This window comes from Acanthaster planci, linkage group LG19, assembly GCF_054643075.1.
Source record: "Acanthaster planci isolate LZ-2023a linkage group LG19, COTS_SCS, whole genome shotgun sequence".
In the NCBI taxonomy this organism is placed as follows: domain Eukaryota; kingdom Metazoa; phylum Echinodermata; class Asteroidea; order Valvatida; family Acanthasteridae; genus Acanthaster; species Acanthaster planci.
Genome location: NC_141795.1, coordinates 11,236,713 through 11,264,569, shown reverse-complemented (window position 1 = coordinate 11,264,569; position 27,857 = coordinate 11,236,713). Strand labels below are relative to the sequence as shown.

Here is a 27,857-nt window from a genome sequence, read left to right as displayed (position 1 = left end):
TTTTAGTGCTTTGTATTTGCAAATATTCATGTTTGTCGTATTTTTCAATTTTACTTTTCGCTGTGAGTTTCTAACTACATGTATTTTGCTAACTTGTAATGATCGCAGGGCCCCAATGGAAAACAGTTTGTAACTGTTAGGGCCTACCCTGGGTAAAGAAATGGAATAAATAAACTGCAAGTCAGATTTGCGTTAATCGCCAAGATAACAACACACAGTCTTACAATAGAACATTATTCCAGCATTGCAGTCACGTTACATAACATAAGATTGATGACTGTGGGACTGTTTGACTGCCCAACATAAAGAAAATTTCGTGCACAAAAAGTGCGGCATAAAATCATGTTTCGTCGCCGCAAGTCATCCTTTGTGTTGAGTTGGAAGGAATGGATCACGTGGTACTCGTGAACGGCAAGCACAAAAGAGACGATAAACCACTGCCTAATCCTGCGTCTAGACTGGACTCTGATTTATGTGAAATTGGGTTAACAATTGAATATGACGTTGACGTCGAAGATTTAAAGTAGAAATTCTACCCGAGTTAATAGACACGACCGATTGGGCAAATAAAAATGAGAAAATTTCTGGTAAAGCTGAAAAATCAGAACCATGTCAACTCAAATTTACATCGTAACGACAACTACGAGCGTCTCAAAGCCAACAATAGCGATCCCAATGTCACATACAGTCTTTTTGACTCAAGCAAATTAACCTTCACAAATTCTGTGATTAAAGAGGGCAGTCAAGTAACTCAATGCTCCTCTCCCATTTATTATACGCACGAAGGGCTAGAAAAACGCCTGTTAATTATATGTCAGACACGACCTGTTACGGCATAAATCCCGTGTATAAATATGGCACGCGGGATGAAACTGCCGAAAACGTTGTAGGTCGCCAAATTTGAAAAACAGGCTAATACCTGGTCTTTCATACCGTCATGCACGATAAACGATTACAAAGCCAGTCGCGATATCGACGATTTAAATAGGATTGAATACGTCGTTAAACCGCCCTATACAGACAAAAATCGCATAAACGTTAAAATTGATTCTTATGCCTCGTTATTTGACCATAGAAAGAGGCCCATCAACTCGTCAAATATCGAGAAATTTATAAATAAAAAGATGCGATGCACAATCATTCATTTATCCAAAAGACGTGGATTATGGAACTCACTGTTCGCTTTCTTGCGGCGCCAGCGTTAGATATACTGTCTCAACGGCCATGTTGAAAGTTAGAAATGACGGAATAATTTCAAATAAATCGGCCTTACAAGCATTTATAAGATTTGACCTTCACGAATCTGAATCTGAAGCCGAATTGGAAACGCTCGTGAAATTAAAGGTTGATTTAAGAATTAGCCAAGTACAATTTTCAAACCCCAGTTATTCTCAGGAATAACTGAGGTTAATTTACGTCCTTTAAATAAATAACAATCACGGGCAAAGAAGACACCTGCCCACACACCAATAGAATGGGAATAGATTATAAACTCGTCTGCCGAGATTGCGGGCTAGTATAGGTTTTCCCGCCCAACTTTTTGAAATTGGCGCTCCAATTAACTTCAGGCTCATTCAATTTAGCGCGAAATTGACTGACGATCCAGATCAACGTTCAATCAGCCAAAATAATCATTCAATTTAACTTTAACTCCATGAGCACGCGATTGCAAATTCCTGTTAAACAGCAAAGTTTGAGTCGCTATTTAGTTTAGGAAACCCCAAGAACAGAAGTCAAATTCGCACGGTCACTTTGTGGTACTCGTAATAGGCATGCAATTTCGTGAATAGGCAAGCAAGTTCTGACATCGGGGCAATGTTTTTCATCAAAGTCTAATTTACAAATTTTAAATGTTTGAAGAGGGGTTTAACTCGCAGAAGAACATACACTAACACTAGAATCACCTTGGTGGGAGAACCTCTTGTCTATAATGTACGTCTTTATTTCTGCTTAAAACGAGAAAAAGAAATGATCAAATTCTTCTTATCTGGTTAAAATGATTGTTAAAACAATGACCAAATACTCAATCTTTTCAGCAGTCATCTTATAATTCGTATATTTCCTGCTTGAAGATTTATAAAAAGAAAGAACAAAATTGGTTTCATGTAATCCGAAATTGTCAACTTAAAAAAAATAACAACACGATATTATCCCCATAAGCATTTAACAGAACAAAAGTATACAAGTATAAGTTAAATGAAAAGGTTGGGAATAATAAAGATCCAGGGCAAATATCGCCAGCGATCAAGATGTCTCTGGAACTGTACACGTATCATAATTATACAGAAACTCTATCTTTTCTTCAATACTTAGGGTTTACGTATACTTTGAAAAGCTGAAATTGCGAATATGAGTGCCCATTGACGGATATGAAAGTAAAATTTGTGTAGGAATCCACCTCCCAGTCACCCAGGGCGAAATTGAGTGACGCTTGTGCATCGTGACATTGAATGATACTGTTACTAAACTGAATCCTTGAAAGTGCAAGATTGAACGTCCACAAACAAAACTGAATGCGCAAAGTTTCGAAAATCAACCATGGGAGTAACAGGCTTCGAGAAATCGCTCGAAGGTCAATGCACTTTCATGAATTTGGATGCTGTTTTAAATAATTCAGCCGGGAAAACCTATATCATGTCGCATTTATTTGGACGAGGCAGAAAACATAGGCGGCAAATATAATCAACGTTTCGACTATAAAAAGCCAAAATGGAAAACAAGTAACATTCTTAATGGACTTGACATCGAGTTTAACCGCCGAACAGGCGGGACTCGTCGAATATAAAGTAAACAACATATTAGCAGGCAAAAATTCCAGAGGCAAGCCGCTACGAGCTTTAATTGCCGTTTGTTATCAAGACGTGACAAAAGAACCCACAAAAGCCGCAAAAGACCTGTTTCAAGTCTCCGAGAAACACTGGGACAACGCCGTTAACAAATTTCAACTTGCCGAGCAAGATTTTTAAAAACCCTTTTACTATAAATGGAGACTGACACTTTTTATTTGACCGAAAGCGAGCAGATGTTTAAATTAGATAATCAAATCGACAATTTAAAAGGCGATAAAAAGATTAAAGTCAGAAAAGTAAGCTTCTGCCCGGGTTATTTTAACAATACAAAGTCGACCGAAATTGAATGGGAAACGCAAGGAGAATGGCGTCCTGCAGCAAGGGGGCCCGAAGGAGTTAGACAAAGGCGTGGACTGCCTCCAACGCTAGAGGTATCATCTATCAACAAAGATGTTATAAAAGCGCTTGAACTAACAGTGCCGTTCTCAGAATTAGAGACAGACACTCTCAACAATCAATCAAAAACAAACATTAACCAATCAACGTTCAAGAGAAGGAGAAATATCAGCCGAAGCAACAGATAAAGAGAAAGACGACGCGCTAATTTATCTTATACTTGTAACCAGAGCATAAATTGATATTTATGAACAAGCCAGTCGCATCGCTTTAATATTTATTCAAGAAGGATTTTTAGGCGACAACACCGAAGACAGAACTAGGCACATCAGAGCCGTTCAAACCGAACCCAGGCCCACACTTTTAGTTACGGCCTCTGGTTCAAACGCTGCAGTGATGCATCGTCTGCACAAATGAGAAACGCCGCAGATTTTGTGAACGCTGGAGAACAAGGAAGTGTAGTCATTCCACCCGGATTTTACAATGTGGATTAGTTTGATTTTATTTTAAACCCATTTCCCGGCGTGAGTTTTAAACTTCACGAAAAGTCATACTTGGTGACATTTATGATAACGGATTTAAAACTCAGATTAAAGTTGAGTAAAAGTCGGCAAGCTTTTAAACCTGCCGAAAGGTAGACTCGTGGAAAACGTGATTTACAAGGGAAAGATAAATATAAATCCCTTTGACGAACTTTGGATACACTGCCGTGAAATAAACAATCACTTTAATTTCTTCAACGAACAGCCCTCGTATGTATTGTGCACCACATCAGACCCGAGTGAAAGCGCCAAGTCACTTTCAAACGGTCAGAAAACGAGATTACATTTTTTTGTTGAGAAACAAGGCGACAAGAATTGATAAACAACAAAGACGGCACAATTTTACTACAGTTAGACTATTTAACCGTGCCGAGGAAGACATTTTAAAAACACGTATATTTTAAAAGATGACGACAGATAATCAGCCAAATATGTATCCAGATTTAACTGGGTATCAAACCGAATCAAACGCGACAAAAATTTACCTGCTTCAAAAGATTGAAGAAATTCGTGGACAGATTTTACGGGAAGGCAATTCCGAGTGACGACAATTAAAATCATCGCAAATTTATAGACACTTGTCTATTATCAAAATCAATCTTTTAAACAAACGAGGGACAACGTATCAAACGGACTAGGCACGGCTTATTATTACGACGACGCTTATAATACCGGTTTCCGGTAAAATTACGACGCGCACGACTTACATGTGACAAATGGCAAATATGCAGGATCCACTTACATGGGTCTTGGTAGGGCTAAACCGCCTAAAGGCTCTGGTCATGCGAGTACTTACACCGTAAATTGGATTTCGCTGTCGGACACAGTCACGTTGGCTTGGTGGGATTTTATACCAAAGAAATCAAGCTTGACAGGCGTGGGAATAACAAAGGTAAACGAGTCGATTCGAGCTTACGTTTTACGCGTTACTTGGAGCTCAGGCTCAAACAAAGAACTGCGCTTTAACCCATGATACCGGATAAGACGCTCAAAGGTAGTTTATTACCATAGTAGAGTCTTTAATAAACTCGGAGCCTGACCTGGAACAATCGATTAACCAATCTCAAGATTTGTTACAATATGCAAAAACGCCTTTAAATTTTGTAGTCTCGCCTGATTTATATTTGGCGCCTTCGGCTTCTTGGGGTAGTTCTATTAATTCTATGCCTTTGGGGTGCAATTGCGCGAGTTTGCGACCAATTTCTTCTTTTCTGCTTTTGTTTTATCGGTTATGTAGTCTTGGAAACCTAAGGCACGTCTTATGAAATCTACGTTTGTTTTATTCCTGATTGTCTCTAGACTAAGAAATCGACTATTGTCTTTTTCATACGTAAGAAGAACTTTTTACCTTCACACTTGACGTACAGACGATCTTTAAAGTAGATTAAATATTTTTGGATCTCTATTTAACGGCTCGTAACCAGTTTCTTTTTCAATAGCGTCATAGAAATCATCCACTTAATCTTCAACAAACAACCGTTTAAGTTCCATTAGCCTGACTTGTCTTGCAAGGTCTGTTTCGCGTAGGGGGTCTACATCTTTAACTAATTTATCGTATCGATTTTCAATATCTAAAGTTTCAAAAGTCTCTCGTTCCTCATCTGGAGCAACAGTAAAAGGTACATCTGGAGCAACGGTAAAGATAACCCCTCTTCTTCAAAACGGCGTTTCCGTTTGCGTTGTATTAAATAAGGCCAGGTCTTGCGAATCGTCTTGATTTGCTTTTCCTGTCTAACAGTTTGAATTTCTACTGTGTCAAATCCGCCTTCTGCCATCATAATACTTTTACTTTAAAATAAACCGGTTATTATTTTGACTTTAAGTGGTGGGTAAACTCGCCGGCAAGATGCCCTGCGATACGAGCCAGCCCTGCGTGGCTATATAATGCACCGCTTGACACTGCCGTGAATTTAATCGCGTCTTCGACCGATAATTTATTTAAATCTGGCGGTTTAATTTTAAATAGCTTATTGCTCAGCATGGCATAACCCATGGAGATTAGGCTGACTATGGCGCCGTGGTAAACCGTATTGGCGATGCCATTTACGTCTATAGCTTTAGCGTTACTCATTCTTAATATATAGGTTTTTTAAACTTAATTTTAAAAATTTATTCCATGTCTAAAATTTCTTAGTCTTAAATTTCGGGTGCTGGTACAGTCGTTTGAACTTTTGATGTTGCTTGAGTCATTTGAGCTTTTGCAGGCGTTGACTTGTTTTTTAAAATGAAAAATAATGCAAGTGTCCCAACTGCCAAGCCGCCTAAAATTGAATCTCTATTTTCCGAAACGGTTTTATAAATTTTATTTTCCGAGTTTATTCCGGCTTCGGACTCGCCTAATATCATCTTGGCCAGTTGCTGTTTCATCTTTTTATTGTGTTCGGCTAGGCGTTTCCCCTGTTCTACTCGCTTTGGATTTTTAACTTTGGTTACCGTCTGTACCTGGCTTTTTACCGGACTCAGGGCAGGAGTCGGTGCTGTCGTTTGCTGTAGTTCTGTTGACATCTTATTTTATAATACACTGATTTTATTGGTGGTTAAATGTTTTTGTCGTAATTAAAGTGGCTACCAAGGGTGAAAGATAAATTCCATGTTTGTAACAGGGCTCGCTCAAGAAGTGACTCGTCGTTTGACTTATAATTGAGTCGTTGTTTAAATCTTTGGTTAGGTCTTATTCCGATTTCAAATCTACGTTGAAGCCTAAAAATTCTATGGGTGCAGCAATGCCTAAAAGACGCGTGTATAAACTTAGAATCGCATTTCCCAAAGTAATGACGATTTCTTTCCCGAAGCGTACTTCGTATAAATTAAAAAGCTTTTCCTGGTCTTGAGGAGTTAGAGCTTCGATGTCCTTTACAAATTTACGAAAGGTCGCCTCTGACTTGGCCAAAGTTTATCATAGACGCTGGATTGGAATTTAACGGCAAATTTAAAAAGTTGATGACAAAACACGGGGTAGCAATTCAAGTGGGTGAACCCGGCGTACAGCAATCGCAAGGAATAGTAAAACGGTTTAATAATCCCACTTTAGCCGAGCGTTTATTTGGCCATCAATACGCGCAAGAAATGTTAAACGTTGGTGTTAGAAACGTGGAATGGGTGAAACGCCTGCCTCAAGTAATAAAATCACTTAACAAGGAAAAAACTCAGTTAATTGACAAAGAACCCGCAGAAGCCGTCAAGTTGAATCGAGTGAAACAAACGCCTGCAGCACCTCTTAGGGAAACCCAAAAAGAACTTCCCCCAGACGTGTTAGTTAGATATTTATCTTATCCAGGCAAGCAAGAAGGCGGTACCGTCAAAAGGCTACCGATCCAGTCTGGTCTGTAAACGTTTATCAAATTGAGAAACGCAAGAGTCAATTTAAACGGGTCAATGGCAAGCGCGTGAAAACGGGTCCTACTTATTAGACGGTCCAAAGCGAAGTTTCGTGAGAGAGGAACTTCAAGTGATACCCGAAGACACCGAATTACTGCCGGCTTGAAAGGCTTGATAATGTCCATAAGCTAAAGTGCCAATTTCGTCTGGTAATACATAACGCTTTGTGTCCAAGGGCCGAAAGACTTTTATTTTTTGCGACACCGTGAATAGCAGATGCTAATCAGACCTGAAAAGCTGCTGTTTATTAAAATGCTGCATTTTTTCAAATACGGTGTTCGTACGACAACCGTTTTTGCGTTACGATTTTTGTAACTCTTTAAGCCTTTTTCAAATTTTGGTGCTCGGTTAAAATCGAATACATTTTTGGCCTAATGCAGATTGCTTCTGATATCAGTTCACCTCCAAATTCGTCTTTCATCTTGCCGGTGATCCGTTGGATAATTGCTTAAGTCAAACAACTTGCGCTTTTTGCGCACGTACTTTTGAACGAGCAGGCTGTCCGTGTCAGTGTATAATAAACAGACGTTTGAACCGAAAGCCGCTTTTAACGTATTGTAATAAAATCGTACATTAAAGTCTTGGACAAGTCTAGCACGCTTACACCGCAATAGATTGGCTTATTTAACTTTGTTTTTATGTGAAACACTTCGACAAATGAAAGATCACATTCCTTAAACGGCGTAGTCGCTTTATAATTTGGTTTAAGAGTTAGCTTCTTGTATTTGTCAGCGTCGTGAAGGTCTCTCAGTAAATGCCCGTCCATGCGGTAACGCACATTTTCCATCGTCTTGCCTTAGACCGAGTTATTCATGAATTTGAAAAAGTCCTTTTCAAAATCAGACTTGGCTAATTTACGCATCTCGGTATTTCTATCGATATAACTTTTCATCCAAGGCGCCTGTTTAACGACATTGCTCGGTGAACTTGTTTTAATTCTAGACCGAGTTCCAGATATTTTTGTGACGTGCGATAGTGCTCTACGTATTTGTGTTTGGTGCTCAAAGTGGATACGAGCTTGCCTATCGAAGTAACTCGCTCACCGTTGGCTATCAAGTCTTTTTGATACACTGAGAACCAGTCGTTGGGGATCGAGATGTTTTCAGGTGCCAGTGGGAAATCGTTGTGTTTGTCGTGTAAGTGTTTTGGATAGTCCAAAGTCACTTCTAGCATGTAGCCTTTAGACGCTTTGGGGGAAATTTTCGAAATGTACTCTGGGGTAAATTTTGTTACGTCTTGAATCCATCGAAAAAGTTTAAAGGGTAACGACTCATCAGAGCCCAGCTGTTTAAATTATTCGCGTCCAAATACATTATATGTGACGTTGGCTTATTTGGATCGTAGTCTTTTAATTCGGGATTATTGCTTTGGCATAGCGCTTAGCCTCTACGCTCGAAATGCCGCCTCTTTTGGCCCTTTCGAAAAACAGGTGCTTTTCAAAGTTGGTCAAAAGCTCCAATTCGATGCCAGAGTGCTTTAAAAATGCATCCCACGATTATCCAGTCGAATTATAATAATTGGCCGGGTCCAAACCGTAATGGTTTTTGCAAACTTGGCGAACGTTTTCAAATACGCCTGCTAGTAACAATACGTCTGTCTCGACGTTTAAATCGTGATAATCCCGATATTTTGACAACCGAAAGCTTGCCACACATTTTGAGCCCTTGTGTAGTCTCATTCTGCAACGGACTGCTGCCTCAACGAGCTATAAAAAGCAGCTCGAGGAGGCAGGCTTGTCTGTTCAAATCTATCAAACGAGTCGATATACTCGTATGGGTAAATTTCCTTTCCTAAAAGTAAACCCCTGTTTTCTGGAAACCCGTCAAAGAGCAGGCGGATATCTTTGAGCAAACAATTTTTAATCCAATCGATTGAGTGAGGCTGCCATGAAATGAAACGAGTCTAGGAACCTGAGTTGATCAAAGCTAAACGAGGTATAATTTTCGGTGTTTTTGGCGATGACTTTAATTTTACTGTCGTCAAACGCTTGAGCACCCTGCATAATTAAATGCGCGTCGTATTTTTCCAAGTTGTGCAGCACTACGGAAACACATGTTTGACCAGGCACTACTCGTAACTTGACATTACAATTGCAAAATTTATTGATGGGCTTTTCACAAGTCATACAAATGTAGTCTCTGAAACCTCGTTCGTTTACTGAACTAAAAGCGGCTTTTTCGCTCTTTGGTTTCGGCTCATCCGGGACTTGACACCGGCATTGTGATTCTTTGGTTGAAACGATGCGTCTTTCGCAGATCCAGTAGCGTTACAGTTTTCGTAGATCTTTTGCAACTCGTGCGACCAGACTAGATCTCGGCGACCTCTCTAGACAACGATTCTACAAATGTAAAGGCCGCGTCGGGGCCTCTGTAGGTCTCGCGACTGGTACAAATGCCGTCACATCTGACAACTGCATATGAATACCCGAATGGTTTATGAACTTGTGTTTTAACCGTGTTTAATTCTTTTGGTGGCAAACGCTCCAAAACAAATTCGAAATCTGCGTAGATTACGAAGGGGGGCATCCTGCTTGTTTTTATAGTTTTCAAGTTTGAGAATATTTTGCCTTTGGCTGGTAGTTCCACTTTATACGCTGCTGTGTTAATCCCTTTACAGTCTATATGGTGCCTGTCTAGTATTTCTTGCGTTTGAAAGTGAGACAGCCATTTGAAACACCAGTGTAATTTCGCTGTGTGTTCAGTAGCGTCGCACATTAATTGAGAAAAGCTCTTGATCCAGCAATAATGACTCGTTTCGCCTTTAGTAAAATACAGTAAATTAATTGGCTCGTCAGCGCGTTTAGTTTTGTAAAGCACGTAAGTGCCTTCTTTCTCTGTATAACCAATATGTTAATTGCCAAGTTATTCTGCGATTCGATGCGTGGAATTTGTTACACGGTTGTTGGAAAGTATACATTTGCGAAATTTAAGTCGTCAGCTGTCGTGTAAGTCGAGGTGCGCTCCTCGTGTATTTTATAATCTGGATTGATTTCCAACTGATGCTTTACGTAATCTGAATATAACTTCAAAGCAGCTCTCAACGCCCAGCGAATACATTCTTAATCTTCTTTGTTTTGAACGTTGATCATTGCAGTTTTTACTGCCAAATATTTTGGCCACGGAATGTAAGTAGCCCTGACTGGATTATATTTAACCACGTTTATGTAAAACGCGACTACTTTAGCAAACATCCAGCCAGATCCTCTCTGTTCATGAGCTTCCGCGTCCTCTAGACGTTTTGCAATTTGCTGGTTTAACGATTCTTTAATTGTTTGTTTAGAAAAAAGACCGCGTTGTTTTTACTAGTAAATGTAAAACGCCGAGTTTAGTCTCGATTCCGGGCTTTTCCATTTTGAATTGAACATTTATTCCCGTTTGTAACTTGTATGAACCGATTTCTTTAAACTCGGCTAGTGCTTTGTCTTCGATGTACTTTTTGTAAAAATCAAAAAAGTGAATCAAGTCGTCGGCAAAGAAATTACGTATCAGTTCCCAATCTCTATAGTTGCCTCTAAATTGCCTAATTCTTCAAATGTCTACTTCTTCAATTGCCTGCGGCTTAATGTATGCTTTAATCGCGGTGACCAAGTCTGTTCGCAATATTTTTCCTTTTGTCCCCGAGGCCGTATATTCTATGTTGTTGTCTTGCGCTATTTTTAAAAGCTGACGATATGATTGTCTCGTGAGATTTCTAAATTGCCATTGACTCTCTTGAATCGCTTTCATGAGCTCGGGCTTTGAATGACTTTTTTTAGCGGGTGGCGGTAATGTAATGTTATATCGTTTGACAAAGTCAGCTAGAAACGATTTTTTTCACTCGCCTAAAGACCGCTAAGACAGGGCAGCGTTGCGGGTTGGTTTCTCTATTCATATCTCTATTTATATATACATTTTAAAAATTTATTTCATTTTTTCTCGGAGCGTTCGGTGTAGAGCTACTTTTTCCGAAAGTGGAAAGTCGGGGGGCGGGATTCCGCTTTTGTGTTTGGGAATCACGAGGAAGTCATGAGTTAGCGGAACAGTTCCTTTTTTAGGTTTTGAAGGTCAAAGGTCTCGTGAAAAGGGGCAAGTCCCTTTTAGGTCACGAGTTTTGGAAAGTCCCTTTTGTCCCGTAAGTTGTGTCTAAATTTTGTGTGCGGCCGCAAGCATTTGGGGGAATTCCTTAGATTGGGGAAGGCCCCTGCTGGTTCCTCCTGGCCTGAGAATGGGAAGGAATGTCTTGTCTGGAAAATACCGTTCCCTACTACTACAGAATGGTTAATTGGTATCAGCAGCGTGAATATAGAGCTTATGCACGACAGTCATTTCCCCTGTCAGTGCGTTTGTTAGGGGGACTTTAAAGAAAAGGTCTACTCATGGGTATCCCTGCGGAAGAAATGCTGCCGGCATATCCTCTGTACATGTACAAACATAGGTAAAAAGGCGCAACGACTTAGCAGTGATAATTGCCAGCAACCAAGGACAGATAAAGCTGTTTGTGAAAATGGTTGCTCCTTGGGAAATGCCCTAGCTACGGAAATGACATGTGATGCTGTGCGACGAGCAAAGGCGTGACTGCTTGTCAAGCGGCGTGGATGACAGTAGTTCTGGTTGGTGCAGTGACTGACGCCCAGAACCATTTTTAACAGTTGAGTGAAAAAAAATTACAAATTAAGCACTTCTTCATAGCTACTTGTCTTGAGTCATGCTTGTGTCTCATCTTTGATGAGAATAATCTCCCCTTCTCCGTATCCCCCTTCGTCTTCAATCACATCGTCCACACCCTTGCCATCCTCAGAGTCCTCTCCGTCATCCAACGCGATGACTTGGACAGGCAGGGGACCCTCCATAGAGTCCAGATAGTCGTACATCGACTTGTCGTTGGTTTGTTTGAGACGTCGACGGAGGTTCCGGATGGATTGGCTTAAGCGCTTGTTGAATGTAAACTGCAGAGCAAAAGAAGAAACAGAAGCAATTAATGGCCTTTGAAAGATAGATTTAACCGTGAAGAAAACATAATACCACACGACTGCTTCTCTGTTATACCAATTTCTTACAACGCACTTTCGGTCTACCCTAAAAGGATTTCTAAGGAAACATTTTGCACGGACTAAATCTTGTAATATACCTACATTTCACCGCCTTTATTTGTATACATTTTCACCAGCCCACATTCTCTGACCGAGGGATCGTTAGCCAGTATCTCACATGAATATTACTGTAATTAAATCCAGCTCATCTGATCGCAGTTGGCCCTACTCGAATGGCAACGCACTGTCATTAATAATGTTCAATTATTTGCTTATTTCCCCCTTCTTTTCAGTATACTCCAAGTCTAAGCTCGAGTGGCTTCTAGTTTCATTTGGAAAGACTTCGATAAAACAAAATTTAAATTAAAAACTTTGTTTGTTTGCTTGTTTGTTGGTTGTTGGGTTGTTTGTTTGTTGGGGTGTTTGTTTGTTTGTTTGTTTGTTTGTTTCAAACATGTTATTTTGTCCCCAGTAAATAATATGTAAATGTCACAAGTGCATGTATGAGGTGTTATTCATCAAAAGTCGAAGCTCGTTCTTTCTCAGTCGTCACCCTCCGTATCAAACTGTAATGGAATTGAAAACATTCAGTATAGGCCTACAGGCTAACAAAGGAAAACCAAACCAAAATTGGGAAGTTTGTCATAATACCCATGGTATATAGTCATCTTCATAAGCAAGCCCAGGGTATTTTCCAATTATTGTACGTCCAATGTTGACATAATCACTGGAACTAATCTTTCGTCCCTTGGTGATGCTGACATAAAAACGAGCGGATTCTCGAATGACCCTCCTACGCACAGACATAGCCACGCCCCCCGCACATGACCTCAACGTCTTATCCAGGTCAAATGGAAATCTAGGGAGGGGTGCTGGGTAGTTTATGCTCCTTGCGTGGTGAGTCAACATGGATGCCAGTGGATCTGTTGAGGCTGTTTGTACTGTCAGATCATGCGGTGTCCGATTAGTGCTTGGGTTGTGAATGGAGAGCAGATTCTTTGTGGTTTTGTCTCTGACCGCGTATGATGTGACGGATGATATCTGTGGTCCTGGAGATGGCTGTGTCGCGTTTGAGACTAATAAGTCAGTCTGATTAGCAGGCTGACAGAGGGATGGTATGGCAGATAGCGTGACAGGTGTCAGGGTCGTAGTTTGGCTAACCGAGTGCTTTTCAGGCTGATCAGAGCCAAGCCCAGTTTTTGTGGGGTGACAGTAAATTGGCGTGGTTGTATTGGTGTGCTTGCTTGAATGCACAGTTTGTTGCATTTCGTAAGGAATTGGTGCCGTAGTGTTGATTGGTTCGAACTCGTTTGACTTATGCACCGATGGTACTTCTGACGGCGTGACTGTACTGAAATGCATGGTCATCCCTGGCCTATTCTCCGCCGGTCGATGGTTCACATCCAGTACAGCCAAGCGCTGCGTAGTACATGTATTAACTAGGAAACTGTCCTTGCGAAGGAAATGAGTAGGCCCAGGATTTACGTCAGGAAAATGAGGTGGGCCAGCAGTGAACTGGTGACCCCTATGTGAGCTTGATGGGCTTGTATTTAGCTGGGACAACGGCGGCTGTTTCTGAGTGGTAGATGACTCTGCCCACAACACTGGCTTTCCTTCCTGGCGGGTATAAAATAAATACCACAAATGGTTATTGCATTACGAAATCGATTATTCTGGCACATTGTGATATCTACATTTTCAACATGTGCCCTTCAATGAAAACTTTCGACCTATCCGCCTTGAGCAGAAGCCCCTATCAAGCACTCATCAGTTGAAAAGAGCTACGTTAGTGGGGATTGATCATTTCGTTGGTAGTGACACAACCAATGCGCGTGCATTTCATAATCATTTGTGAATCAGCCAAGAGTAGTTCCTACCATAGGGGTGCAGTACAGTCCACTAATTCAAGTGAGAATTTCTGGCCGCAGCTCATTAGCATTAAAAGTGCCCCACAGTATCTTTTGAAAAAAGAGATTGATTAGCCCCAGAATGGTGAGGTTGTGCAAATCGTTGCCTGGATCAATTCCCTGCATGGGTCTTTGAGCTTTCACATGAGAGCAGAATGGTTAAAAACTACGGTTGAAAAATTTTCCTAAGTGCTTGAGAAAGTTTAGGGTTGCCAGTTGAAAAATGGCTGCAATCAGACTTCGGAAAAATCACTTTTCGGGGGTGATTTTGTTAGTGGGAATAATTAAATTAAAAATGTAATTGATAACCTACACAAAATTGAAAAGAAATTGAAAGATTGGGACCAGACAATAATTTCATTTGTGTTTCATTAATCTCAGGGATGTTGGTATGCATGTTATTGGGCCCTAAACAGTGCTGATTTTACACTGTTTTCAAGGGGGCTCAAATTAGTAGACTGTACTCAAAGAGGTGCAGTGCCCCAATTCAAGGAAAATTCTCCGCCAGGCCGAGGCGTAGAAAAAGTACCCCCAGAGATTGTTTCGAAAAGAGAGGTCTGTTTGGGCCAGGAAATGGTGGAATTGTGTCAGTATGGCCCAGGATCATCTCTGTAGATTCAGGGGCACCCATCTGGGGGCAAAGCAGACAAAAATGGGATTGAAAATAAGTCAGAAGAGCCCCAGGAAGGTGAGGGATGTCATTTGAAAAATGGCCGCTGGGAGGGCTTGGCAACATTCACTTTTTGGGGGGGTGAGTTTGTTTTGGGCGGATAATTAAACAATTCATTGGTTAACCTACTAAAAATTGAAAATCAAATGAAATCTGAAGGACCAAACAACACATTGATTTTTGTTTGAGAGGCCTCAGGGACTTCAGTTGCCTGCCATGGGGCTCCAAACTTGGTTGATTTTACACTATTTTCAATGGAGCTTGAATTGGTTCAGTGCACCCATAGGAGCCTCCGTTGCTGGGAAAATACGCCCTCACTTGGTCCCGCTCAGTTCGGGCGGCCTGTTCTTGACACGGGTTTCGCGTTCTCGAGATCTCGCGCTCGAACGGCGGGAACATGACCCAAGAACACTGTTCCCGGAATAGGTTCACACACCACCTCCTCATGAGGGTTTTACACGAACACACGGGAAAACTCATGAGATTTGATTTTTGGAAAGCTTCAAAACTATCGAGATGGCTTACAAAACTGGAGAGAATGGAAAGTTTTGCACAATTAACATCAATAATTTTTCATGACAGATATGATTTTTTAAATGGGAAATAAGTTGGCCCAGACATTAACTCTCGAAGAATGTACAAGGACGCCGCCATGTTGCATGTTGCTTGCATGCTACAAGTAACTAGTAGCGATAACCGGATGTACGTTCCTAGCGTTCGAGTGACCGACCCGCAAAAGATTCGAGCTGTTCCTTAACCCTAACACTCCTCAGTCCTCCAACAGGTGAAGGATTGAGGAGGGTGAGGGTTATCATACGAGAACAAGCCGCCCGAACTCAGCCAATACGGGCGATTCACAATAGTGCGCCACCAAGAGTTTGCGACACGTTGGCCAATCATAACGCGCGAAATTTGTCGACCCTTTTGAAACGCGCATTGGGTCGACAAATTTCGCGCATTGTGATTGGCCAACGTGTTGCAAACTCTTGGTGGCGCATTATTGTGAAACGGCCATATTGGTCTGTTGGATAAGTTGTGCACGGTATGCATAACGCATCCTCAACCGTCGACGCGGTCGGCTGCAGTCTACATCCGGCCCGAGTGGAATCACTCACAAGATGGCGCAATATTCTTAGCAAGGGAGGGTCCTTTAGGGGAGCACTGAACCAATTCAAGCTCCTTTGAAAATAGTGTAAAATCAACCAAATTTGGAGCCTCATGACAGGCAACTGAAGTCCCTGAGGCCTCTCAAACTAAAAACAATGTGTTGTGCGGTCCTTCAGATTTCATTTGATTTTCAATTTTTAGTAGGTTAACCGATGAAGTTTTTAATTATCCGCCCAAAACAAACTCACCCCCCCCAAAAGTGAATGTTGCCAAGCCTTCCCAGCGGCCATTTTTCAAATGACATCCCTCACCTTCCTCGGGCTCTTCTGACTAATTTTCAATCCCATTTTTGTCTGCTTTGCCCCCAGATGGGTGCCCCTGAATCTACAGAGATGATCCTGGGCCATACTGACACAATCTCACCATTTCATGGCCCAAACAGACCCCTCTTTTCGAAGCAATCTCTGTGGGGTACTTTTTGTGCGCCTACGCCTGGCGGAGAATTTTCCTTGAATTGGGACACTGCACCCTTGGTGGGAACGGTACTTCGCCAGTTCACGAACGACTGTGAAATGCACGCGTTGTGGTAGCGATTCACGTGTACCAACAAACTGAGCACTCCCCACCAATATGGCTCTTTTCAACCGATTGGGGGTGGTGCATGCTTCTGCTCGGATGGCCATCATTTCTTTTGTCGGTCTTTCAACTGGACTGCATGCAATTCCAACATCTGACTTAGCCGTCTATCAAGATCTTGGTCTAAAACACACGCTTGACTATTTCATATTGGGCATTGCAATTTTGACAAATTACTGAACAATCAGAACAAGTCACCATTTATATCGGCCCTGAGCAAACGAATGCAGGAATCGAGGACAGACTGCATGTAGTGACTTTATTTACAACTTGTTCCAACGTATCTGGATCCCGGACATTCCCCGTTATACTTTTGTATACTGCAGGCCGCCTTTTGGAGCCAGGTCCAACCTGATGTTTAAGCAACCCATTCCACAGCGCAATTAGAACTAAACATGACTATTACATGTTGGTCCCTCTAATTGCACTTAGTCGAGATCAGGGTTGGGATGCTCTCTAGTCGTTCAGGAAATGGAACCCCGAGGTGTACCCTGCGGCCAAGAAGGTACGCCTTGACGGCTAATGTTTGATCCCGTCCGGGTCCACTCAGGTGAATCGTCCCGATTTCGACAAGGTTAGTATAAGTTATATAAGGTATAAGTTAGTATGAGTATATATAAAAGTTCATGAAAAATTTTTAGAAATGAATCCAGGTAATCCATGAGCTATGCACACAAGCACATAAATGCTTTTTACGGCAAGGAAAAGTCAAGTGTCGGTCTTTTTCATATATATAAAATACTTCCAAAGTGTTTCTACCTGAATAATCTTGTTCTAGCATTGGTTACGAGAGTTCTTTAACTAAATGGTTCATAATAGCAGCAGAAACACTTTAGCTTGAGGAAAATACCACTTGGTATTCACATAAACACCATCAAAGGTATGGAAGACGAACGGTTTTAATTTCAAACACAAGGTGTCATTTAATACTTGACTGATTGTCGATGATTTCCGACATCTCACTCCTTGATTACATGTATCGCATAACATCTGAGTATACTTGAATATAACATTATTTTTCAGAAAGGAAAACGGAATTAGGAACTTTTTTGTGAAGGGAATAATCGTGTCACAGATGCTGACGCGCTCACCATTGTGGGTTAGGCCTACTTGTAATAGCTAAACCCTGAAATGCAAAAATATGCCGAAAAATCTGAAATCTTCATGCCTTTCTCCCTCTAAGCCTACATTTGAAAGCGTCCAGAAGTCGTCAGTTATTTTTAGGTCTTTAAAATATCGTCTCAAAATGTTACAACCTTCCCTCCGCAAAAAGAGCTTTGGACCAAAAATCACTATTTTTGCATGCATGTGTCAAAACAGGCCTCACCCTGCAGAGTAAATAAAAATTTTCCTTCAGTGGTTTGAACGTGAATATTTGACAACCATCGCATGGGAAGGTTGCAGTATAATACTGGTTAACCACCTTCAATCACTGCACTGATTACCGCTTTCCTTTTAGCTGAAATTTAGCGGTTACGTTGAAAATATCTGGTACAGTTAAGTCCAAAATGTGATTATGCTCGTAAATGGATCTATCTTTTAACAATCAATATTGCATGTATCAGTCCAGTTCATAACTCATTCCCCGAAGTCAATCTTTTGTTGTTTGTTGTCTCTGTGTAAAGTTCGTTTTGTCCACGGCTTTTCAATACAAGCGTCCCGGCTTCTGAAAGCCCATATCGATATTGGTTGTCCCTTTATTTGTGTATTTCTTGTTTTTGTTACTCTGTAATTATCTCTCGATTTATATATTTATACTGCTATTGTTTACTTTCCTGATCTTCACCAATACGGAAATAAACGTCGTATTGCAATAAAAAGGTAAGACGTTTATACATACTTCACTAACTTTTCCCTTACACTAAAACCTATTAGCCATTAGAAAGTGATGACATGTCCTACAAAGTCAAATTTAGCACGGACAATATTGAAACATTTACTACTAAAAAGAAAGCATTTTTTTTTCAGATCAGTCTCATAGGGTTAGTGCAGTGACCAGTAATGTCCGGACATGAAACTGTTTCCTTTAAAAAAAAAAGGAGGTGACGTTATATCATGCACGTTTACGAGGTCCTCACTGTCGTAGCTGTTTGACTGTTGATAACAAAAGAAATAAAACAACTCAGTGATTCCCAAAGTTGACATCATGAGGCAAGTTCAGAAACGAAGTATCACAGTGCGACCAGAGGTATTTTTTAACAACGCACGTGTGCAATTCAGTTACACTCGAACAACCCTATATAGTTTGCCATTTTTTAATTCATAGCTACTTACATTTCACCGTTGGCTGCGATTCTCGCAGCGTACACATGTATGGTCATTGAAATTTCGTAAAGGTATTTGCATGTTAATGTTCCCTCCATGATGATAAATGAAATGGCCAACTGGAAAGTCCAAATCATTCATTGTTCAGTTCGAGCGCAACTAGTGCCCCAAACCTGAAACAGCTAAAAATGACTAAAGGAGTCAAATCGACTTAAGATTCAGATGATTAGTTTATTAGTTGATAATCAGGCCTACAATTCAAGACCAAAGTGTCCAATTGCTGTCCACATTTACACGCGTAGGCCTAATAACGTGTCACAACTTGAGCGGCCCAGGGGACAAACATTTCAGCCGAGATCTACCTGGGGTATGTACACCATTAATAACCCGTGGGTTAACATAACATGAAGCCATACCTCAGTAAAACTAGTTACTGTAAAGAAGGTATTGAAATCAAGGAATGACAGGTTTGTTTGCCTCGAGTCCCCATGGTTTGATCATCTTGACGTACCTTGAAGAGTTTCCGTAGTAATGACTTAAAGGCAAGTCTATCTTTGAGCGCGGGAAAAAGATCTTGTATTTCATCTTTTTCGGCGGCCAGTTGCTTCAACGTGTGCCCGTCCAAATCGTTCGTTCGTATGACATTCATGATCCGATTTTTGATTTCCTCCCTGCATTCGTCGTCTCCCTGCATCCACTTTAGAATTTGCTTGGTTTCCCACTGGCCCGGAGGACCGGCATCTTGCCCTGAAAACATATTACCACTTCAGCTATTACAGACGAACTTATTTCTTGGAGTAGAAGTACGGCACTCGATGAAGCGGATTACCAGGATGCGTTTACTATAGCATGAATGTGTCGCCATTACAAAACACGTCCGCTCAGATTTTACTCTGTACACGTTTTTACGTACAGAGACGCTTCGGCAAACATGACCTCATCCTATCCTGGCACCTGCAGTTTAGTTCGTGCATCAGGACGTGCATAATGTGAATAAGGGTAAAGAGATCGGTACGCACACGTGTGTGGATGTGTGTGTTTTTGGTCCGGTAACCTCAGAGCGCGCAGCACGTGTACATACACACTGTACTGTACATGTACATGTACACTATGCTGGTCGCTGAAATGGAACGCTTCATTTTCAACACGGGTGTGTTTTCTCTACTATGTCGCCACCATAAGCTAGAAATTTGTGCACACGAAAAAGTGCTTTGAAATGAAATGTAAAGAACGGGATCATGGCCCCGTTTGGCGATTTGTACGGAACTCTGAAAGTGCCATCCAACTTGTTGAGATTCTGAAATGTTTTTCTCGGGATGACGACATAAGAAGCAAGATGTCGACATCCTGAGATAATTTATCACGGGATGACAATATCATAAAAGTTGGATGATGACATCCTCAGATAATGACAATAATCATTAGCTCAGGGTATCATCATCCAGAGACATTCACCAAGTGTGATGTCTACTTGACAACTTGTAACAGGTGGTGAGACATCATCTAAATAATATCGTGTATGGCAACAGGACAATTCTTTGAAAACACTACCATATCAGGCCAGCTGTTTTCAAGGTGGTTTATCATGGCACCCATTGACAAATAATGTCATCATATTACTTTCAGAATGTCGTCATCCCATGATAAATGTTATCACGGGATGTCTCCATCCTGCGATAAAACATCTCATGGTGTCTCCATATTGCCCGTAATATGTCATCATCCTGAGATGAAATATGTGAGGATCTCAACAAGCAGGATGGCACTTTCAGAGCTTCGTACTGGGTACATGCGCAACCCTAACGTAATAACGCAGTTCCACAGCAAGTTTGCGCTTATGTCTACACAGATAGTCAATCACAAAACAGATGTACATGTATACGTACATGTGTTCAAAGGCCACTTTGTCATTTCCGCTCATTTTTAGATCATGGAAATGCCTTCTCTAGAGATTCAACGGAACTATATGAATCTCACTTTTAAATGGGTCCTGCTGCCAGTTTGTTTGAATCTTACGAGAACGACCTTTAGACCTTTAGTCGAATGCACAAAAACGTCGGCATCCTCGCTTCTGCAGCGATTTCATAGAGCTTTTCAGCAGAGAATAGCGGTGCTTCAGTTGGCCTGGTTCACAGCTGGGCGCACATAGAGATTCCCACATTGAAACTTCATTAAGCAAATTATTCCTGTAAGGTAAGCATGCATTTTGCCGTGCTTACTGCTCTTCTTGAAAAAGGCAGAGCCTTTGTTAAGCTTATCAGCGCCATGAAATCGGGCATCCGCATGCTAATTGCCCTAAACAGTGAATGTAACTGTGGCCACAGTCGTTTAAGCAATCGCCATTTTGTCTTTTAATTGAACGAATATTCCTAGAAAGGGATAAGAGCACTTTCCAGATTCATTTACCCTATCAGGCTTCATTGTAAAACTATACCGCGTCACAGGCCTATGCATGGGAGCGAGCCGAGAACATTGTAGGCCTCAGTAGGCATCGGGAGGCGGCAAAGCTGGGTGGGTGGGCACTAAGCACTCGGCAGCAAGAAGTAAATATCTGAGATATTTTCAAGCCAATTGGTGATTTTCACTCTTTTCCTCTTGTCCCCCCCCCTCCCGCTGCTTCCTTTTTTTCTTCCACTTCCTCCAAAACGCACATGCCGGGGCGCAGTCAAAAGGTTATCCGTGGTTTCCAGATTTTCAACTGCCCAAGCCTTCAGTAGACTGGTTCCGTCTCGTACCTAGTCTCCAGACGTCTTACAGACGTCCTCAGAACGTACATGTACATGTACGAACATGTATTCACGTAGCCGGTATAGGAGAGCGGGATAGGGTAATCAATTGAGAAATCCTGCCGGTTTATGAGAAAACAATGCTCTCTTAATGCACAAATCAAACAGGAGCCGATAGAATGTTTCACCTTTTCCTCTGCGTTACCGAAAACGACTTCACCATAAATCTTTTATTGATCTAAAGTCTAATAAAAAAACACTGATTTGAAATAAATTGCCGTAAAATAAAATCGATGATATTCGTTGAAAAAAATAAATTACCACACGTTGATCAACATTCGTCAGTAGCCTCACTTTTTGACCGGGGGACCTGACCCCCCTCCCCATTTTGAAGGCCCTATAATTAGGTTGGGCTCGATAGATTGAGTTCTTAATAGCTGATGCCTGATGGTCTAACAACTGCCCCCCCCCATCCCGATCGTTCCGCCGCCGGTGAAGCTGACTCGGAGTTCTTCCAGCCCTACTGGTCCGAAAACCCGGCTAGCACTTTTTAAAATAAAATTTAAAAAAATATTAACTAATTGTACGTGTTAAGTAAAGTAAATTTAAAACAAAACATGTAGTGATTCCGCTGATTGTTTGTACCAGCATGGAGGAAGGAGCAACTGATTTGCTCGACGGAGCAAATTTCCAGAAGTTTACGAAATACCCACAAGTGCCATGATCTGAAGTATATGCACTTTTATAAGGTGAAGTATATTTTTCAAAGTTCGTTTTTATGAGATATGGTTTTCTGAGTTTGAAAAAAATAGTTCTCGTAAAAGCGATTTTCCCCAAACTAACAATTAAAAAACAATGTTTCAAAAAATAGGTCAAAAAACGAATTTAAAAAAGTGCCTTGTGAAACGAACTTGAAAAAAAACCTTCAGTTTTAAAAATGTATACTCCATGAGACTCGTGGGCTCTACTAGAATTTCACAGGAGGTTTTGACTCATAACTATTACCATATTCGTAAAATAATCTTTTATGTGCATTGCAGGATCGAGTATCGATGTCACGCGTGCGTGCGTACCCGTACCCGCGCGTGCGGGCTCGCTTGCCGTAAAATTTCGCCGGTATCACGTGACTAGCCGCCATATTGGATTTCTCAGCGAACATGGCCTCCGCAGTAGCAGTATCACAAGAGGTATTTTGTCAGTTTTTTGTTGGATGTGTGTGGTATTTTAATTTGTTATGACAAGTTTTGGAATGGGGAGGAGGAAAATCAAATTTCCGCCTATTTTAAGAAATATTGACTCCCCAGAAATCAGTCTGTCAGAGGTATTTTGTAACGTATGTGACTTTCCCATCACGTGTGACCATGCGGTGTGATGACATGATGATATGTGCATCACTGCATGGATGGTGTGATCAGGCATGCGCATGTATCAGTCATGTCAGTAGGTCTGTGTCCATGCCTGGCTCATAACTGGGCTAGCGTTAGGGCCTAGGGTTAGTGTGTGAGTTGTCGAATGGATAAGAGAAAAGGGACTTGTCATGCTTGTCCATTAAAATAAAAGGGTTGGTATGCAGCATGTTAGCTGTGTTTTGCATGGCCAGTTTTGTGAAATCATGGCCCATTTTTTCAAGCACGGCCTGGCAGTGCAAATCAAGCCGTGCACTACTTAATTCAATGCTTGTGTAATCTAGATCCTGAAAATAAATTCTGAGCTAAAATTCAGCCTTTTCCCATTTTTAACCCCATCAACCAAGTCCCAAATAGAAAATATGCTGCAGTAAAGTATGTGTACACTGGTTCAAACGCATCCATGTGGGCAGGCAGGTTCCCTTACTCATTATTCCCTTCTTTGCTGCAGGGCTGTTTAATCACACTATATAAAACAACAATTGCACATAGTTTTACAATTTAATTTTTTTTCCAAAGGCTGTTATTTTTTGTTTGAAAAGGCAAAAACTCTTATCAAAAAATGTCAGAAATTCATTAGAGACCACCAGAGAGCATCTAAAATAGGCAGAGCTTTCAGGTCCCTTACGCAGGCCCTGTATCCCAGCCGTAAGGGACTCCGCACTGCATGTTCGTGTTGCGTGCTTCAAATTCGCGCACAAATTTTGGACTGTAACAAAATTGCGCTACCACCTTTCAAATCCTGGCTAAAACACTGTTGGAATGTCACACAAACTGTTACCTTACAGGTACACGTAGGCCCCTTGCAGCCTAGCTACTTCTACCCCCAGAACTGTGGGGTCCGACGTCCACTCCACTCCCACGAAGCCTTCAGAAAATGAGCCTTTTTCACCATAGGCTCTACATGATGTTTGACATGGCATGAACAGGGATTCTATTCTAGTTGTGAACCCATAGAAATGCTGTTCCATTTCTCTTAAGATTTCTATGTATGGTAGCTTACATCCCTTTGTTCTGAGTACCAAGAAAAAAATGGGCCCAAACCATACCATTTTCCCAAAAAAGGTGCAAATATTTCCCGATAAGTGTCCAAGAGTCATGCAGTTCATATGTGTACTTGCGAAGACGAGCCACGTGAGTGCGCCGATGTACAGTGAACACTTGGTGTTGAGGCGGCACGTGGATGCGGACAAAGATCGCTGCCTGTCCGCACCCATTTGCAGCCTCAACAGAAAGCATTCACATTGCGACAGCGAGCTCACATGCACTGGCACCCAACCACTTTTGCTTTTCATTCCTGCTATTCAGGCATAAATAATGAGGAGCCCTGTAATTGGTCAGTGTGACCCCCAGCACACTGCAGCCAACTGCCATTTCGACCAGCACGCCTAAGAATGACACACACACATACAGAAAGCGAATGCAGCCAATTTCCATGTCTTGTGTATCAATTGCAGCCATAGTCAATTATTTGGTTGCGGCTCGTCTTCACAAGTACACATGAATAGGCTGAAATAAATATTAAACAATCAGTAAGAAATCACTTGATGAGGTCATCATGACGTCATTGTTCTAGACACATCTTTACACTAGGGACCTTCATTGATGTAAGTTTGATGAAGATCCGAAGTTGTAAAAGGACTAAAGTCGGTGTTGGAAGAAACTTGTACAAAATAAAGGGGATTTGGGGCAAAAGAGGAATAAAAAGAAGAAACTAAAAGTTTTGTCTGTCTTAAGGACAGAGCAAAGGGCTTTTTCACATTTTCTTTTGCTTAAGAAAAGGGCATTCCTTCAATTGAGACAGCACCACATTTGGATTTCTCACTTCTTACTCAAACACCACTCAAAGAGTTCCCAAAGTCTCAAATAATGTTTTTGGTGACCTCATGATAACAAATATTCGAACCCTTTTGAACATTAGGAGATACAAATAATTAAAGTTTACAAGTTTAAACTTTGCAAGATACATTGATTGAAAAAGTGCATGTTTTATGTCACGTGACTGGTCCATGATGACGTCATTATCACACAGGGTCAATTTTTTCTATTGCACTTCCCTATCTAGATACCTGCAAGCTTTCAACCAAATTAAACATGTCTTTCAGGAGATACATGTATTAGGCCTTGAAGTTCGCTTCTTTAATGTTATGTCAGGTGACACTGTATGATGTCATGATGATGTTCTCAGACCCTCTATAGCTGGGGGGAATTAAAGAGTGCACACCCAATACACAGCCAATCAGATCAAGAAAATTGCCGAAGACTGGCTGTGGAACAAAAACATGTTTAAAACCTATTGGGAATATGAAATATTAAAAAGTCAATAAAAAATCAGAAGGTGACATCACCATGACGTCATAAAATTGGTGTTTTTTGTATCATCATGACGTCATCCATTTTGTGTAAATCTTGCATCAGGGTCTTTGTTTGTTATCACTTTGTCAACAATCAAACATCGCAAAGTAAACAGAATTGCTGTGCAAAAACGTCTACAAAGTCGATGGAAACTCGTTTCCAGAAACACTGCTCTTTTAAGTCAATGTCACGAGATTTGTGTCTAAACTGAAGAAAAATTATGAAATATTATTTGATATTCTGACTCTTGGGTATATTTGGAATTGAATGGAAGGAAAAATTTAGTCTGATTTCTCTTCATTCTGGTAGTAATTCGTGGTCGAAGTTGAGGACTACTCATTAAGCTTGATAGTAGTGTGTAGTGCAAAAACATGCACAATCCCTATGGAGAAAAACTGCACCTTTAATTTCATGTCACATGACCACTGATGATGTCGTGATTACACACGTGTTCTGGGACCCTCTTTACGTGGTGGAGTATGAGTGTGCACAAACATGAAATCAGTTTTATTGACCAGTGTCCCAAAGTGCGCCTGCTGAAAAACATATACAAAACCAATGGGGAAAAAATAAAATATTCAAAAACCAATAAAAAATAAGGTGATGACATCATCATGACGTCGTCCATTTTATATAATTCTTGCACCAGGGTCTTTGCCTTAGCTTTGATGACAATTGAATATCGCCAAGTGCCCAAAATCATGCCTCGAAAACATGTACAAAGTCAATGGGGTTGAAATGAAGATCCATAAAAAATCAATTGATGACGTCATCATGACGTCATAAATTTGGACATATCTGTGTATCAGGGTCTTTGATTACAAAATCACCAAAATACCGGTAGTGTCATGAAAATGTGTAAAAAGTCAATGGGCTGAAATAAATATTAAAAAATCAATAATAAATCACTTGATGACGTTCCCATTATTGTTCTGTGCACATCTTTGGATAAGTTTCCTTCATTGATGTAAGTTTGATGAAGATCCAAAGTTGCTAAGGGACTGAAGTAGGTGGTGGAAGAAACGTGTACAAAACAAAGGGAATTTGGGTCATCAGAAGAAGACGACGACTAGAAGTCATCTGTCTGTTTGCCAACAGAACAGAGGGCTTTTTCGCATCCCTTTCTTAAGTTGAACAATCTATCTACTGCACAAACGCGATGGCGCAAATCTGTCAATATGACCATTTGGATCCAAGGTTTCAACAGAATATAGGCATGTACTTCAGGAAATAATGTCCTTGAAATAAATGTTATTTGACTCCACATTGATGATGTCATCATCACATCAGGTACATATTCCTCTAGAGCACTCCCTTTTCAAGATATCTGCAAGATTTGAACCAGATGGGACATCTACCTCAGGAGATACAGAGCCCTAAAGAGTGCACATTTAACGTCACATGATTAATTCCCTGGCGTCATCAGCACAGGAAGTCTACTTTTGTCTGTAACATTTCCTTTCTAGTTATCTTCAAAAATTCAACCAGATAGGACATGTCCTTCAGGAGATTAAAGGGCTTTGAAGTTTACAGATTTCATGCCAAGTCAAAAATGTGTACAAAACCTACAGGGAAAAATGAAATATTCAAAAATCAACACAAAATATGGTCATGACGTCATCATGACGTCATTCATTTTCAATAAATCTTGCATCAGGGTCTTTGTTGACCATCACTTTGTCAATAATCAAGCATCGCTAAGTTACCAAAATTGCGGCTTGATAACGTGTACAAAGTCAATGGGCTACAAACTCATTTGCAGAAACACTGCTCCTTTAAGTTGAAGTCACGTGAGTTGCACTTAAACTGAACAATTTTTATGAAATGGTACTTCATATCCGGACTCTTAGGCATATTTTAAAACAAATAACAGAGCGTAAAGTACCCGATTTCTCTTTCGTTCTTCTACTAATCTTGCGCTGAAGTAAGGCGCAAGGTCAAAATACAAACGGTTTAGAAACAGTTCAACAGTTGGTGTTAATCCCCCTTCTTTCCGTTCGTGTTTTGGTGTGGGACAGTTCAACGATTTGAAAAGAACCGTCTGCCCTGGACTGTCTAGCTTCACAAGCAACCCTGAGAACAGTGGAGTTTGTGGCTTACACAGCCGTAGTTGTGAACAATAGATCAAGGAGAACTTCAGTGGGCCCGGTCAGCCCTCCTTGGCTGGCCTTAAGGATTAGTGGGGAACACCTTGTGATAGAGATGCAAAATCAACTGTATTCTAGGCTACAGACATTTCTCTAGCTTCAGAAACGCTTTGAGTGGGTACTTCATGACAAAAAGATATCGCCACAAGATCATTGTTCGTCTTTAAGCGTTTTTTAGACTGGAAAATAAATATGTTTATACAGGAGTGACTGGAAATGCCAAACTGGTTGCCTCATTTTACCACTTGACCTATCGTCTCTGAAAGGAAATATCCACACAACATAAATTTATTTGAACTTCAGTCAGGTATACCTTATTCTTTGAAGGTAATAAAAAAAGTCAAACTCCGCATCAAATAGTGCTGCAAGTATGTGTCAAGGTTCAGTTCGATTCAGACACGGCTCAGAAATTTTTTGCCGAACTTCGGATCGGTTAGGGTTCGGACATGTATACACACATGTACACGTACAATGCACAGTGAGACATCGAAAGGCTCACTACGATCGTGCTGCATAGGCCTATAT

General features: G+C 41.0%; 2 protein-coding genes across 3 annotated transcripts in view; one reads left to right on the top strand and one right to left on the bottom strand.

Moving 5' to 3' along the window:
• Positions 1-1,900: 1,900 nt before the first annotated feature.
• Positions 1,901-19,740, bottom strand: LOC110988154 (uncharacterized). 2 transcript variants are annotated; one of them, XM_022251420.2, is made up of 3 exons: positions 19,210-19,740; positions 12,915-13,730; positions 1,901-12,029 (listed from the first exon to the last, which is right to left on the bottom strand). In XM_022251420.2, exons 1-3 carry the CDS (start codon positions 19,453-19,455, stop codon positions 11,787-11,789), a joined length of 1,305 nt encoding a protein of 434 aa, XP_022107112.2. In that variant the 5' UTR covers positions 19,456-19,740; the 3' UTR covers positions 1,901-11,786. The 2 variants fall into 2 exon arrangements, with proteins under 2 accessions (XP_022107112.2, XP_022107111.2); XM_022251419.2 differs by having other exon boundaries at positions 12,765-13,730; positions 19,210-19,737.
• Positions 19,741-22,544: 2,804 nt separating this feature from the next.
• The window catches only part of LOC110988151 (eukaryotic translation initiation factor 4E-like), a 54,257-nt gene continuing 48,944 nt past the window's right edge, over positions 22,545-27,857 (top strand). Inside the window, exon 1 of the mRNA XM_022251418.2 lies at positions 22,545-22,611. Coding sequence (XP_022107110.2) covers positions 22,582-22,611 — 30 coding nt within the window. The 5' untranslated portion in view covers positions 22,545-22,581. The remainder of the gene's footprint in view (positions 22,612-27,857) is intronic.